This window comes from Harmonia axyridis, chromosome 6, assembly GCF_914767665.1.
Source record: "Harmonia axyridis chromosome 6, icHarAxyr1.1, whole genome shotgun sequence".
In the NCBI taxonomy this organism is placed as follows: domain Eukaryota; kingdom Metazoa; phylum Arthropoda; class Insecta; order Coleoptera; family Coccinellidae; genus Harmonia; species Harmonia axyridis.
In genome coordinates, this window is record NC_059506.1 from 24,829,822 (window position 1) to 24,846,898 (window position 17,077).

The 17,077-nt window shown below is 34.6% G+C and overlaps 1 protein-coding gene across 3 annotated transcripts; it reads right to left on the reverse strand.

The window, feature by feature from the left end:
- Positions 1–2,340: 2,340 nt before the first annotated feature.
- On the reverse strand, positions 2,341–12,414 carry LOC123682937 (SET domain-containing protein SmydA-8-like). 3 transcript variants are annotated; one of them, XM_045621786.1, is made up of 7 exons: positions 12,068–12,414; positions 9,208–9,468; positions 7,737–7,991; positions 6,151–6,461; positions 5,250–5,617; positions 3,216–3,319; positions 2,341–2,556 (listed from the first exon to the last, which is right to left on the reverse strand). In XM_045621786.1, exons 1-7 carry the CDS (start codon positions 12,206–12,208, stop codon positions 2,389–2,391), a joined length of 1,608 nt encoding a protein of 535 aa, XP_045477742.1. In that variant the 5' UTR covers positions 12,209–12,414; the 3' UTR covers positions 2,341–2,388. The 3 variants fall into 3 exon arrangements, with proteins under 3 accessions (XP_045477742.1, XP_045477744.1, XP_045477743.1); XM_045621788.1 differs by lacking the exon at positions 12,068–12,414 and adding an exon at positions 11,946–12,058; XM_045621787.1 differs by lacking the exon at positions 12,068–12,414 and adding an exon at positions 11,896–11,998.
- Between the last annotated feature and the right edge of the window lie 4,663 nt (positions 12,415–17,077).

Consider the following 17,077-nt stretch of genomic DNA (forward strand, 5'->3'; position numbering starts at 1 on the left):
CAAAAATGGTATCGAAAAGTTGGAAGATCGCTATAATCGCTGTATCGCCCTCGAAGGCAACTATGTTAAGTAATGAAATCGAATTTTGCCAAAAACATGTGTTTTACTATGGTAGACCACGGACTTTTCAATTGGCCTGGTATGTTTGTACCTTTTTGATGAATTGAATGGCAGAATTCCATGCAACTTTATCCGAAAAGTTGGAAGATCGCTATAATCGCTGTATCACCCTCGAAGGAATAATAAAATCGAATTTAGCCAAAAACATGTGTTTGACTATGGTAGACCAGGGACTTTTCAAGTGGCCTGGTATGTTTGTACCTTTTTGATAAATTGAATGGCAGAATTCCATCCAACTTTATCAAGAAAACCACAATAAATTTCTGTAGTTCGTTCATTATTCCCTCGAAGTAGAAAAGGGAAGTTAAAACGACACGATTCTCATAATGAAGTTGAGCACACTTTCTTAGGGGTGTAAATTATGCACTATATAATAATGAGAATAATTAGAACGATTAACACACCTCTTACTTGAGTCGCCCGGTGTTTTATCTTCTCTAAAATTAAAGGCGAGGACAGAAGGGGAAAATACTGCTTCTACTCATTGAAATTTCACTCTACATCTTAAATTACTACCCTGATGTTAATTCATCTTCCGAAGTGGAGGTCTGAGATGAGGTTATTGGAATTTTCAGGGAAATTTTTCTTGAATGGTGGGCCTGGAATGACGGAATTGATGTTGATTTATTCATTGAAATTCTAGCGTCAAACAAGGTGAATAGGATCATAAAGTAAGTATATATAGTGGAGGAACTAAGGTACTTACCTCTGGAATAGTAATTTAGTTCCCGTGACGTCCGCTAAAGGACGCTAGCATCGCTGGTTTTCCAATTATGTACTTGAGGGGAAATTTTCTAAAACTCTTTGTTTTTGTGTTGATCCGGTGTTTGTACTGTACCTCGTTATTGCTCCGAGATTCGTGCTTTAGAACTTTATTTCTTTTTAATATACTTTAATATACCCAACATACTTTAAAATGCGGCGAATGTTATATGGCTCGATATGAAAATAGTTATAGTAAATGTCAGAATCATCCAATAATAAGAAAACTTTTGTCTCGTAAAAGTGAACAATTCATTGCTTAGAGATAAAGCTCCTGAACATATGCGGAAAAGTTATTTTGTCATAGGTATTTCAAAGATGAAATGAAATCATTAGCCAGTCATAGTACACTGGATGACTGCTATCCCTGAATTAATTCTTCCTGGTGAGTCGAATTTCTCTAAATTTTCAGTTATGTATTTCCATCAGTGTATACATAGATGTAAAACGATAATCAAGTTCAGTCATGTATTACCTATACAAGGTGCTTCCGAATTAGACGTGAACCTTGGAGGACGTATTATGCAACGATTTTGCACGCTTCAATTTATGTTACTCAACTGAAATTTTCAAAGACGCGGTGGTTTGTCGATTCATCGTGTGTGGTTGGTCGCCGATGAAACACCAACGGATGCGCGTATGAAGAGAAAGAAACAGAGATAATTTTCTGAAAGATTTTCAATAATTATCGAGACTTCAGGAACGATAAGTACCTTCACTAGTTTAATTTGAGATTTAATTTAATTTATCTCTCTTAATTATTAACCTCTCTTGGAATTGAAAAATATCAAGAAGTACAACCTCCTTCGGGATTAAACAATAGAAATCTCCATTGGGATTGAAATATCGTAAAGAAGAACTTCCTTGAGATATAGAAGTTGGAATAGTACGTACACATGATAAATGTACCTATCCAAAATATCATTCCATTATTCATTTTACAAGTTGATTGGATACTAATTGTATTCTGAAATTTTGACTCCAAATTGGCCGAGCCTAAACATGGCGGCTTTTCGTTTACATTCTCCGTGTACCTGATTTTTGGGATCTATTAAAAATGTAAGGACCATTTTATTAAATCACCGTATATTCTTCAGTTGAATTAATTTGTTCTATAAACAATCAAGGACTATCGGGCCCAATAATTTTAATTTTAACCAAATGTCAGTTCAGTTCAGTCAATTGTATTCTCAAGTTCTATGGTTCTATCTCTCCATTCGCCATTTTTAGGCTCAATTCGAACAAATTGTCGCCAGTATATTCAATCAAGTCACTATATTTGTGGAATACTCTGCCCGCCACCTATGGGTCAATACTTCAAACTTCTCTTTGGTGCTGTAAACTCCCAACAGTTTTCTCTTCTTAAAGTCAACATTCTACTTATTACAGTCCGAAACAGATATCTGCACGAGAATTTACAAAACCGAGAATTGATCTAATGAGAAAAGTATTACAGTATTCCTTAAACCATTTAATATTCATTCTTTCATTTATAGAATAACAAAGCTATAAAATAACCGGGACAGAATCACTTCCATTGTTCTGGATTTTCTGTAGGATTACATCGATGTCTTTCAAATTTTGCTTCGCCTGATTCAAGATTTGTCCTTCTGGTAAACAACTAGGTTCATTCTTCAACTGATCGATACATTCGTTCAAGTACTTTTTGGCTTCCTGTAACAGCAAAATTTTCAATAATAATAATAATAATAATCTTTATTGGTCCCTCAAGACACCTTAGTGTATGGGACAAGTCAAATACATATATGTTTGGATATTTTCCGACAATGTTTCATTAGATTATTTACTAGCAAAAGTTAGCTGATCTTGAATTATTTTCATTATTGTAATCATCATAACAAACCCTCACTTACTCACTCTAATCAAAGTAAAAAATACAATATTTTGCCCCAAAAAATTTTGGTACTGTTTTGGCTCATTTCTAGACTGAAAGATACCTTCGAAGGCTGGACATTTCCCAGAACAACGGCTTCGGACATGAACCCAAACGTACAATCGGTAAAATCACCACGCTTTGCAGTGAAGATGGTTGGTGTATATGGCAGGGACCACAACGTTGCCATATTGACGATTCCATCAATGTAACCGGTATGAAACACCAAAATCCCCGAGAAAGAGCACACAATAAAAATGGCAGAGAACGCCTCACCAAGGAAGGTACTATAACAAATGCCTATAGACGTTTTGCTGGTCGCCACTTTTCAACTATGCCTGATTAATTTTTGGGTGTAGAATTCAAAATGGATCTAAGATTTCGTCTCCATCGTTTTTTTATATTCGGAACAATTCAAATACGGAAATCATTAACTTACCTCAAGCCTGGAATGCATGATATTTGGTTCAAAACTTCTTCTACCCATTTCAGAAACTGCAGCGTGAAGCTCGAAAAACACCATTCCTCTTAATCTTCTCTCAGCTGGAAAATAATAGACCAAAAATTTATAATAATACCAATTCTCGACACATTAATATGGTAGAAATTGAAGAAAGTACCTTCTAAATTTATCCAAAGTTCAAAAGTTTCAAACGTTCCAAATATGTTAGTTTACATATGTTCTCTGAGAAATATCTAACAATATAAAAAGAAATGATAACCTACATAATATTTTGAATCAATTTCCAAAAAAAAAGCTAGAATATTATCGAAATATAGCTTCTACATCGTACATCTAACATCATCGCATCAGATTTCTTACATGATCATCGTTATAGAATCCAGAATCGTCGAGTTCAAATGTTGCATATACAAAATTAATGACATTTTGTCATTCTATCCGTCTTCTTGAAAAGGAGGAGTGATGATTAACATAAATTTTTTTCATTATTCTTAAAAAAATATTATTAAATGTTATCTTTAGTTTCTGAATATTGCCTTCTTATAATAGTTATTTATAATACAAGTGCAGAAGGCATTGATATTCTTCCACGAGTTCAAAATTCAAAAACGAGCCACGAAGTGGCGAGTTTTGGAATGAACGAGTGGTAGAATGAGCCTTCTGTACGAGTATTATACATTATTTTCTCTAATTCATTGCATTTTCATTGAAATTAATGATATATTTCCATAAATATAATTTAGTGATTTTTGCATTGTAAAATGTTGGTTGGCAGAACTGATTTCTTTAAGGCAATTTGATGAATTGACAGATAAAGCCGTAGCGGAAAGTTCGGAGTGCCAACATAGAATAATAAAATAAAACCATGAAAACTGTGCGTTTCTGATATATTCTCGCACTATTTTGTTCTACAAGATGTGGAAGAATGAACGGAATAACCACAGAATTAGAGAAAGAAATTTCTATTCAATATGTATGTGTTTGAAATGTGTATGAAATGAATTGTAGTTACTCGGTCTGCTCATAGATGGCGCTGTATGGGCCACACTACATCGGTCCCGGCGAATTTAAAGGATTCGTCGAATTGCAACCGAGTCACTTCTCCACGATGGTGTGAGAAAGCGAGTCTTAGGCAGAGACCGCTGGATAGCCTAACCCCGGTAGAGGGTGCACCTCGTACTTGGCTCGAGAACAACTCTCCAAACAGTAATAACCATATTATACCTATCAAACAGCATATTAATTCTTCTTTTTTTATGACCATGACTGTAGCATAATATGCTTGACCAGACTAAGTGTGGCCACACACGGACTGCTTCAAGCAGTCGAAACCGACTGCTTGATGATCTAAAATTATTGGAATGTCACCGTTTTCAATATTAGGTAACTTTCTTTCAAATTTCAGCTGATATTTACTTTCCATCCCAATATTTCTGTGATCATTTCAGCATTCAAATATGTCACTATCTACTTCCATAGTATAAGGAAAGGATAGTAAGCCAACCAGCGTTTGACGGCAAGGAAATAGTCACCAGGGGTCGCTACTGTAGTTGGATTTCGTGACTACCCAAAGTGGAGAAGTAACTCGATAATAGATGGTGCTGAATCATGAGCTATAGATGGCGCAGAAATAATACGATAATTCATTCAGTGGCGTGGTTGAAAAGGGGTCGCATGACATTGCCAACAATTTTTATGTTATTATTAAGGTACCACTACATTTGAATATTCGAATATTCATTGAATATTTATTCAAAATATAGAAATCTTCTGACCACTCTATTTCAAATATTTTAGTTTTTCAAAATAACACAAATTTTTTCAGAGGGCTCCACTTTACGGACCAATTGTTGACATTAAAATTCGAGTTAAACGTGAGTACAACTAGATGGCGCTCAACATCAACAAAATCGAAAAAAGCACTACACTGGCTTACTATCCTTTCCTTATACTATATGCTACCACTAAGTCCGCATTTTCCAACGTTTGAGTAAGAAACAATTCCCTCACCTGGAGTTAACACACTGAACAAGCTCAACAATTGAGCAGCTGTTTTAGCCTTGATATCCAAATTTTCATCAGAAACATTGACCAAACCATCCTCGCTTTGTCCAATATTTTGTATTAAGGCTAGTCGACTTTCAGTCAAAAAATAATGATTGGGATGCAGATACAAACTGTTTAAATCTATGAATTTCTTGAGCGCTTCAGGATCTCCTTTCGGCAACTCAATCATGTCAGTCCCTATTCTCTCAAGAATATCTTGTACTGAGAAACAAGAGGCGGTTTCTTCGCATTTTTCACAATGCCAATCAGAATTTTTGGTATTGTCTGTCTTTTCAAGGAATGTTTTTGGAAGTAGATATCCTCCACAGTTCCTAAAAAAAACATATTAGAATATTTGGCCAATTTTGCAAATCTTCTCATTGTATGCATTGATAATGATGATAGGATTGCCTAGATAAGCCTAAAAAAAAGTAAGAATTGAAACCTTCTCGAAAAATCATGCCAATATGATCAACTCTGAGACTTTGTTTATACCATCCCTTCAAAACGTGAATTTTCTGTGATAAAAATAATCCAAAATTTAAATCAAACTTGGTCAACGTACAAAACATTTACGAAAAATCAAGTGAAGTGAGAATTTTTTTAAAAATCACAAGAAATCGAATATCTCGGAAACTGTTGATTTTCGGTAATCAATAAATATAGCTCAATCGGCAGCAAATGAATGATACTATAATAACACCACCTTCAAGGTTCACATCTGAAACACCTTGTATAATTAGTAGATCATGTAAATTTGTATGGATTTTCGCATTATTTGTCTAACACTATTTTGTTGGCCCGTTTTTACCACAAATTTGTCATCTTGGGTTTGAATAGTTATAAAAAAATGAATAAATCCTACTTTTTTCGGCATTTCATTGCAGAGAAGTGAGTCCCAAATTCTGTTGTGTCAGAGCATCGTGGACAACTACACCAGAAAAATTTGCTTTCATATAAATGATGTCTTCTATTTGGTGTTCCCCAGAGTGGATCAGTATAGCATATGCTGAGATGATCACCCCTCTCTATGTCCTCTGATGCCACCAAAACTATGCTGCCATCGTTAGCAAAGCTTTTGCTGCAATTAGGTCTGCAGCTGTGTTCGAGCATTGAGCAGGTGTCATAGATTCCGATATATGGTGGATCGCCTAAGGGTACTTCATGACAATTCACCTAAAAATGATTCTTTCTGTCAAAAATATTTCATGTCCAAGGAGATATTTAAAAACTTCATTCAAAGTACATATAGGCGTACAACGTTACTTCCGCCGTTTTTTCCGAGATTCGAGGCTTTATTGTAAAAAACTGGTTATACCTTTATGATTCGAAGTATTGTCCATTGCTGGCCTCTACTTTCTCCCATCTTCCGGGCAGCGTACGATACCTTGCGATGAAAAAACTGGTCATATTGAATCGATCCAATTTTTTTCATAAGACCGGAAGTGCTGGTCAGCCAGGCCGTATGCCATTGATAGAAACAAGGGATAGTCGGAAGGAGCAACGTCTGGAGAATACGGTGGGTGGGAAGAACTTGCCATTTCTACGTTTCCAACTTCCAAGTATGTCTTGAACACTTTCGCAACGTGGGGTCGAGCATTGTCATGCTGTAGAATCATTTTATCATGTCTCTCGTTATATTGCGTCCGTTTGTCTTTCAATTCTCGACTCAAACACATCAATTGCGTTCAACAATGATCACCTGTGATTGATTCGGTCATATTTGAAAAGTCAGACCCAGCAGGTCCCTAACTGCCTTGCAAGCAGCTGTTCACAAGCAAACAAACTTCGTTCAACATCTCTCGGCTTCAACTCGTACGGCACCCAATTTCCTTGTTTTTGAATCATTTCCATGACTTGAAAGTCATGCTAAAACACCTAAAGTCCCAAGGATCCTGCCAATACTTGTTGCGTTTCACACGAGTCTTGATCAAGTGATGCCTTCAATTTTGCATCTTCGAAAACCTTCTCTCTTGGCTGGTCTTCGACGTCAAGATCACCGTTATTGAAGCGTTAAAACCACTCTCGACACATTTTTTCATTAATAGCGGCCTCACCATAGTTATTTGAGAGCATTTGATGGGCCTCAGCCGCAGATTTCTTCATATTAAAGCAGAAAATTTAATCCTCCCGCAATTGACAAGAATTTGGCTAGTAAGCTGACATGTTTAATCGGAATTAACTTCATGATGCAGACACAAATCGACTTATATTTTGATGGCTTTATGTTTAAAAATTCCTAATCTTATGGTATGCCATATACGATCTATTTATTTCGACTACCTCTGACCGCTACAGCAATCTATTGCAAAACGTCGGAAGCAAAGTTGTAAACCTAATACTCAAAATATAACAGTTCTATAAAAAGTTATTTCCGCTTAACTATTTAATTGTTAGCAAAGTATTTGGAAATAATCTGGTTGGAAAAAAAATTATAATTCTTCAACTCACCATCACAATACCACAAATTTCCATGATGTCTTCCTCAGTGAAAATTTGATCCAACTTGAAGAACCTCCTGATAAACTCAGCTACTTGGACCCTTTCATTTTTATATTTTGGCGTATTCTTTCTCTCCTCAGAATGTGATTGAAGTTTTTCTAGTTTGGCCCAAACTTCTGGTAGAAATTGTTTCTGGTACAAACATCTTAATACTGTAACGCATTGGTAGATCGGATGGATCATCCCAAAGTTTTTGATGGAAACCTGCAGTATTTAATAATTCAGTTGATAAAACAGGATTTCAGTTTTTCTAATTCCATCTGATATTTCCGTAAAATTTGTTTGGCGAGAAGATTTCCCAAGAATATAATTACATAATATATATGTTTTCGCATCTTAGAGATCATGAATGATGAAATAATAATAACGATGGTGCTTACTCTGTTGTAGAAATACTTATTTCATAATGGTGAGAGAATTCTCTATTTTCCATGTCTTGTCTTCTGTCGTTTGAGATAGTGTCACAAAGTGTGATTTTTTTTTGTGTTTTTGAAGAGTATTTAAAATTGTATAGTATTTATTGTATTTATTTTTTGTTTTTTAAAGAGTATTTGTGATATTATAGTATTTATTGTAGGATTTAGAGTAGGATAATTTTTTTAGACTTGAGAATGGCTACAAACAATAGCCTAAACGTCGTCATTGCTGAATAAAAATAAAGAGTATTTCACTGGAATAAATTTGGTCACCTATACCCAATAACTCAATATATATTATCCTAACTAAGGTGCAGAACTTGCTCAAGAAGAATAGGTTTGGCATGGGCGGCATTTAGGAAACTGAGATACATCTTCAAGGACGCCATGGACAGATCAATGTTGGGAACTTCATTGGTAGACAGGATAGCGAACAACTAAATACGCAGCAGAACATAGCAAGGGAGGCGTATGTCCAGCAGTAGACTTCAAATGATTATGAATTTTGAGATGATAGATGGTCTCCTCTTGCAATAAATGTTCATGAAAAATTTCGTGAATATAATTTTGATATCCAATTTTGAATGGTGCGCTCTCTCTCAAAGGGATTTTGTTGCTTAATAACAGCAACTATCGGAGCATGGTGACTTTGCCATATAAGGGTTGCCATAAACTGGCATTAATGCGTGAAATGAAAGTTGAACACATGTCTGACATCCATGCATGTCATTGATGCTCAACGCACAAACCAGACTTCTTGTTTGTCAAACATGTCATTTTGAATGTGAACGATTGATGAAGAAGAACGGTTTTTGTTATTATTTGGTTCAATTTCTTGCAGTTTTTTCAACAGAACCTTTTATGCACTATCCTTCTTCGTCTTGGAAATGCGCTTAGAAAATACTATTAAAGTTGACCATAGAAACCTCCCAAACTACATTTCAATAGTTCAAAATGAAGATTACAAGATTACAGTGAACGATTTCAAGAAAATGACTTCTCACCTTATCACCACGTTGTACGGTATAACGACATTCTGGTATGTGATTTGGATTCTTTTGGCATATCTCGCTGCACATAGGCCATCCGCATTCTGTACAAGGATGACTGTTAGATTCATTTATTGCTTTTCCACAGCCTAAACAAACAGGAATGGTAATTTGAGCTGGTCCTTGTATCATGGCACGTTCCCTGAATATAATTTCGCCATTTTTGATTAGTTTTGTCGACACCAGATGCCGGCCGAGGCGATCATCCTCAGCAACCTTTGGAAAAAAAAAAGATTTAAGGTAAGTTGAAAATTCCTAAGTTTCAAATATTTGTCTATATGATTTCGAGGAAAGCTGTTTGCTTTTTCGAAATGTACACTCTCTTATTTAATCTTCTACCATAACAATTCTCACTTTGTCACTCACAATTGTGAATTTCAACATGATATCACACTCCCGGTAACTAAACTACTGAAGTACTTGCGAACAATTTAACACTGAATTCAAAAAATTACTGTTTAAATATTATATGAGATATAAATTTTTTTTCAGTACATTATTTCCTGATAAAATTTAATAAATAAAAAGCAATTACTAGGAATACCATCGAAATCACAGAACCATCCAAATACAGACAACTCTTGCAGAATAGACATTCTATATATAATTTCACATTTCAAGCTACAAGCACACCCTCTATAATTTCATCTTCAACCTCAACAATTGGACCTAAGTAACTTACAATTTTGAATTTCAACATAAGATCACACTAACTATACATTTTCAAACAACTTGGCGTTGAATTACAACAATTACAGTTGAAATCTTCTCTGAGATATGAAATCTCTTTTTTCAGTTTACTTTATTTTCTCTGATAATACTTCATTGAAACAAATAGCAATTACTGGCAAATACCATTGAAATCATAGAACCATTCAAATAAAGACAATTATCGAAGAATAAACACTCTACAGGATGTTAAATGAGTGGTTGGCCATATCCTAGTGAAAAGAAAATTAGATTGTTGTGTAACCTAAGACAGTTAATTTCGGAGATACCATGTGATTCATGCTGTGGGTTTTAGATTTAAGTTAAACAGAAAGCTATCAAATTCAAAATATCTGCAGTTCACATCGAATATTAGCAGGAAAAGAAAATAAAACAGGACCGTACTTTGAAAATGTTACATAAAACATGAATTATTTCGTTGGCTACTACTCTTTCGGAGAAAATGTTTCCATGCAAAGTAAAAAGTACAATCATTAAAATGAATTATGTATTTTTTCATTGCAATAACTACATTCCTCTAAAGAGTGTGAAAAATATAGACTTCGATGTCTAAAGGGAAAAACTCAATAATCTGAGTACTACTTTGGAAATATTGAAATTACTTGAAAAGTTTTGGAGGGCTGTATGAGGTGGGCAAATCCACAAAATTTCAACAAAATAGTACAGCTGATTCCCAAGTTATGGATATCGAAAATTAAGGCCAACATTCTTAATTTACACTACTTTTCTGAAAGGTCTATATTACCTTGTTGCTGCATTTGAACAGAAGTGAGCGTTATGAAGTTGATGTTTTCTGATGTGAGCTACCTATTATTTGGATGAAATCATGTATTAATTTAGTTTAATTTAGTATTCAAACCTTAGGTAACAAAAACTTTAGGTGATATCTGTTTATTTTTTTAAATAAATTTCTATCTAGAATACCTGCATTCACCACTAGACTAAACTCATGTAACACCCTGTATATAGTGAACCTTGGAGGGCGTGTTAGTAAGGCTATTTTGATGTCGTTTGAGCCATATTTAGTGATAACCAAAAATCAACAGTTCAGGAGATATTTGAATTTTTGTGATTTTTAAAATATTTCTCACCTCACATCATTTTTCGTCAATTTTTTCTACGTTGACTAAATTCGATTATAATTTTGTAATATTTATTAATATTTTGTGGTCAGCGAGAAGTCCGGATCTAACACCATTAGAATAGACGAAGCAGCGAGTAGATTGAGAGTAGATTTCAGGCGGAAAGTAACAACTGAAGAGATAAGAAAGAGACCACGTGCTCGTATAAGGAATGGTTGAGGTCATTTCAAACATAATTTATGAATACATTTTCTACTGAAATTTTGAGTTTAATTGCAATAAAAAAATATTCCATTCATTACTTTCCTTTCTTTGGTTCTTATCCCTTTCAAATCCAAATCTGTTGAAACAAAACTAGTGTCTGCATGCTAACGAAAACTTTTTAGGAAATAAAGAAGGAATTCGGTTTTTCAAATAATTTTGTCATACATAAAATATGAAATTCAAGATTTACAGGCACATTTATATTAGAAATTTGCTATTATTTTCTTCATATACCAACTCTCAAAGCAAACGAGTTCTTATTCTTTTTCAACATTTAATATTCTAATACATGTTTTTTTTACATATCATATCCTTTTCTGATGAAAATAATCCAAAATTTGAATAAAACTTGGTCAACGTAGAAATACTTGACAAAAAATGAAGTAAGGTGAGAATTTTTTTGAAAAATACAAGAACTCAAATATCTTGGGAACTGTTTATTTTCGGTTATCAATAAATATAGTTCAATCGACACCAAATGAGTATAACTAACACCTCCTTCAAGGTTCTCGTCTAATTTGAAAACACCCTGTATAATTTGACATATAAAGTCACAAACACAACTTACAATTTTAAATTTCAACATGAGATCACACCAGCAACAACTGAACTACTTACTTTCGAACAGGTATAATTACTGAATTGCAACAATAATTGAAGTCATTCCACAGAGACTCCTCCTAGTCTCGAGCGTTACGAAACCAATTGGCGGAAATGATGAATGAAAGCGTAAAACTCACCTCACATGGCCGGCAACATTGCTTATGTTCTTTCCATCCCGCCTTCTGATGCTCCTTGCAACAATAGAAGATCTTGTAGCACCCTCCGCATCTTTGAGTTGCGGGTTTCTCGCACAGATCGCAGCTTCCTATCTGGTTCATGTCGAGCAGGGAAAAACTAAATTATTCAATTATTCGACGTCTTGAACGGGATCCAAGAACTGTTTCGCCATCACTGAACCTGTTACGAAAATAAGTTATAGGGAACTTATCTATGCTTGTTGAAGCGGTGACTATGCACTGAGCTTCATTTCAAGAGTAACTCATTTCGTCGGTGTTTTAAAAGAGTAGTTCCGAGTCGAACTAAAAATAATGCATTCTGTCGTTCTGATCTGACGTTTCTGGTGAGTTTTAAAGGTGATCTGACACGTTGGGATAAATTGATTCGGAATCAATTTGCTTAAAGACACATTTCCTTTAGAGAGAAAACGTAATACCCCAATACCAATTATCAAATTTTCGGATCTACAGGGTGATTTATGTTTTCGGTCGAAATTTTGATTTTCCATATTTCTTTGACTAATCGAGTTTCTGCAGGATTCTATCAATAACTCCGTTATTGAGTTTTTATCGAGAGTTATGATTGTATTCTAGAGAATCCGATAAAAAATCGAACAATTATAAAGTAAGAGGGAGAACCTCATTCTTAGTTAGAAAGGATAAGTAAGTTTGGGAGAATACCCAGCAAAAAACACCTACAATTTGTGTCAGTATAAGTCACGGGCGTAAACAGTAAAAGCACGTCATTTATTATTAAATATTCGACTTTATTCGTCCATCTAGTCAACTACAAGAGTTGAACATGCACTCCAACTAGAACTAGGGAATCCAATCCCGCACCTAAATATCAATCCTGCAAATCCGCGGGATAAAAATTATCAATATCGCGGATCCGCAAGAATGCAGAATATTAACAATATACAGGGTGGCCACTTTTTCAATGGGATTGTATTGGTAACTTTCAAACCATAAGAGTTGGAAGGTCGGTCAAATGGAGAAAAAGTTGCATGCACAGAAGCATTATCAAGCAGTTCAAACAAATCGAAATTATCAGCGCCGGTTATTGAGATATCATAAGAAAAGTAAATTCTGTCATTTTGATTTTTCTTTTTTTCCCACTTTATTTAAAATATTATCAAAAAATGTTACAGGAATTTTTTATTCGACAATAAATTGTTCTCAATTTGACGTAATCAGATTTCGTATCCAACGTTTCGTGCTCTCTGGGCCACCCCCAAACCTCATTTTTTTCAATACGGACCTGTATATTTTATGACACTTTTCGAAATAACTTTTAACGCTGAATTCAACGATATATCATACCATGTCATCCAAAGTTGATTTCTAGGTGATTTTGACCCTTATCCAATTTTCTTTGGGTCGGATCTGTAGTGAATGCAATTTATCAAAAACTGCTGTTAATAAAATAGTCAAGAGACGCGAATACAATGATTTTAAATTTGAATACCAAGCCTTGCAAAACTTATATCGTAATGATATCAAAATAAAGTTCGATTCTGTAATTTGTTTCAACGGAACAAACGACAAATTCAACAATAGTGATTTCTCGCGAGAAGATTGAGAATGTATTGGAAGGTATTCAAGAAGACGAAATAAGCAAATGTATAAGAAGTATGGGTTCCAGAACCGTTAAGTGCATTTTACAAAATGGTGGACATTTCGAACACTTACTTCATTCATTTTCATTTACTTTCGAATAATCATTCGATTTTTCGTTCATTAAATGATAATTATTATGAATTGAGATATGTAAATAATTATTACTTGTTTCTTGATTTGATTCTGATATGTTCCTTTTAGTTCAAGATGAGTAAGTTGATTTTCTCATCGAAATGTATTGCATGTTGTTAATTAAATTAAAGGTACCTGAATGTAATACAGATCCGACCTAAAGAAATTTGGATAAGGGTCAAAATCACCTGAAAATCAACTTTGAATGACATTGTATGATATATCGTTGAATTCAGCATTAAAAGTTATTTCGAAAAGTGTCATAAAATATACAGGTCCGTATTGAAAAAATGAGGTTGAGGGTGGCCCAGAGAGCACGAAACGTTGGATACGAAATCTGAATACGTCAAATTGAGAACAATCTACTGTCGAATAAAAAATTCCTGTAACATTTTTTGATAATATTTGAAATAAAGTGGGAAAAAAAGAAAAATCAAAATGACAGAATTTACTTTTCTTATGATATCTCAATAACCGGCCCTGATAATTTCGATTTGTTTGAACTGCTTGGTAATGCTTCTATGCATGCAACTTTTTCTTCATTTGAACGACCTTATAACTCTTATGGTTCAAAAGTTACCAATACAATCCCATTGAAAAAGTGGCCACCCTGTATATACTCTTTGTACTCAACCTATTGGATATGCTCATAAAAAGATTTCATTCTATTAAAAACATACTCAAGTATAAAAGTGTTCATTTCATGGCAACAGCTGTCGAATTTTGCAACGGGTAAACTCTAAAAATCTGCCGACAAGTGCTGTCTCGCAGTTTTCCCAACTAGAAACCATTTGTTATTCAAAATTGAGCGTTTGTGACTGGTGGAAATTAAATCGTGGTTTGCTCGATGAAGAATTGAAGTAAACCCTTAGAAGAGCGAAGCCGTTCTTTTCACCAGAAAGAAAAAAGATCCTCAAGAACACGTCGTAGTGTTCGGTAAGACGATCGAATGGAAAAACTAGGCCAAGTATCTGGGAATGACACTTGACAAGAAGCTCACTTGGAATCAACACGTCACATCTGCTGTGACCAGAGGAAAGGCAGCAGCGGTAGTATTGTATCCGCTTTTTTGCAAAAGCAGCAAAATTTCTCTTTCCAACAAGCTTTCTCTCCATAAGTCCACCATTCGGTCGGTCATGTCTTACGCATGCGTCTTTGGGGATACGCCGCAAAGACGCATCTGCAGAGTCTTGCAGAATACGATCCTGAGACTAGCCGTAAATGCACCATGGTTTGTCAGTAACGTACGGATACATGAAGACCTGCAAATACCATAATTAAACGACCATCTAAAAGATCTGAGCGTGAAGACCTTCATTAAAATGGAAAATCACGCAAACCCTCTCATAAGGAAGGCTTGCGACTATGATGAAAAAGCTTATAGGAAACACAAACAAACGAAGATTTCATTTGCCAAAAATTATACGCCCAATTCGTCTAAAATTTTGTTTCCACTTTTAGTGCATCGAAAAAATTAGATGAAAATTCATCACGCAAAATCTTCTAGTCAGGCGTCCAATGCTTTTCAGGAATTATTCTTTTATTGAATAGGAACGAAAAATTAATTGCTATTTCGCATCAATGTATCTAAAGGAGAAAACATTTGTACAAACTGCCCAATCTGTTTGAAATTGTCACGGTAAGTGAACAGTAACATACAGTTAAAATTTCTAGGAAACATATGAAATTCTACAGGTCAACATTATTCATTCGGAGAAATCAGTTGCATAAGTGAATACTTAATTAGTTTCATGGAAAGAAAAGAATTCATTTATTTGCATTGAGGTTATCAATTTGATTGAATAAATAAAAAATGAAATTCCGTACAATTAAATTTGTCCTTGAATTGTTTGTTTGTCAGACGTTACCATTTGGTAGGTCATCATAATTGAAACAAGCTACATACTTTTTATTTTCTTAATACCAAAAATTAGGTATCACATTGTGTCAAGTTGCATACTTATTTCAAGTTAATCATCAGACATTGAAAGCTCTACAAATGGTACAGAGTATTCATATGAAGTGAGGTAGATAAATGCTAACAAGAAAAACCAAAAAGTGTTGTAAAATTCGGTAAAGAAGGCGAAAACATTTTTGACCATTCTGCAAATGTCTAGGTTATCAAGTACCTATTAACTGAACGCAATGAATATTTTGGAATAACCCAGTTTTGTTTTTAATTCATGATTTCGAAACTATTATTAGGTGTACAACTTTTGTTTTTGCAATAGATGACTGTAGCGGTAAGTGGTGGTCGAAAAGGTATTTGTTAACATAACGCCATCGAAATATTAGTTGATTTGTGTCTGCATCATAAAAATATTCTCGAATGAATATGTCAGCTTACGAGCCAAATTTCAGTCATTTGCAGGAGGTTTTAATTTTCTGCTTTAATATGGAGGAATCTGCGGCTAATGCTCATCGAGTGCTCTCGAATACCTATAGTGAGGCCGCTTATAGTGAAAGAACGTGCCGAGAGTAGTTTCAACGCTTCAAGAAAGATTTTCGAAGAATTGGAGGTATTACTTGATCAAGACTCATGTCAAACGCAACAAGAATTGGCATGATCATTGGGAGTGACGCAACAAGCCATTTCAAAACGACTGAAAGTCAAGGGAATGATTGAGAAACAAGGAAATGGGGCGCCGTACGAGTTGATGTTATTTTGATTTTATTTTTGTAATCATTTCTAGATATTATCGAAGGCTACAGTATTCTATAAACGTAACCAAACGATTCGTCAGTCAGGTAGATATGTCTGAACTTGTCTGGATCCTTTAGTGGCCTCGCAAGTTTATTTGGATTACCTTCTGGAGGACATAATACGCTAATTCTCAGTGACTGCAATTACATACTTCGGTTGATCATTTTATACCATTGTTTATTCGCATATCTAATTTGACACCTACTTATAAATATTATATTTTCCGCATATGAGTCACGAGTGTCGGATCTCGATTTAGTTTTCACAATCGATTGAAGTTGAGAGAATTTATTTCGGTATTTTGGTCACTCTATTGCTCATTTGCAAGAAAATGATAAAAACTTTGCAATTAATTTCAGGGGAAACACACAGTGAATGTAAGGTATTGATTCTCCCAGAAATCTTTTTGTATTTTTCTTCATTGTTTTCTAAAAAAATGTTGTCGACAACTATTCATTCTCCGAAGTATTAGAGAAAGTTTTGTATGGCCAAATGGTTTTTCTTTGACCCGTTTG

Bases quoted from the DNA above. Each gene is read 5' to 3' on its own strand.
- LOC123682937 (XM_045621786.1), bottom strand. From the start codon at position 12,208: ATGAACCAGATAGGAAGCTGCGATCTGTGCGAGAAACCCGCAACTCAA. The intron at 6,462-7,736 runs GTGAGTTGAAGA...AATCATTTTTAG, and splicing joins AAATTTGTGGTATTGTGATG to GTGAATTGTCATGAAGTACC. The intron at 3,320-5,249 runs GTGAGGGAATTG...ATTATTTTCCAG, and splicing joins GTTCAGTGTGTTAACTCCAG to CTGAGAGAAGATTAAGAGGA.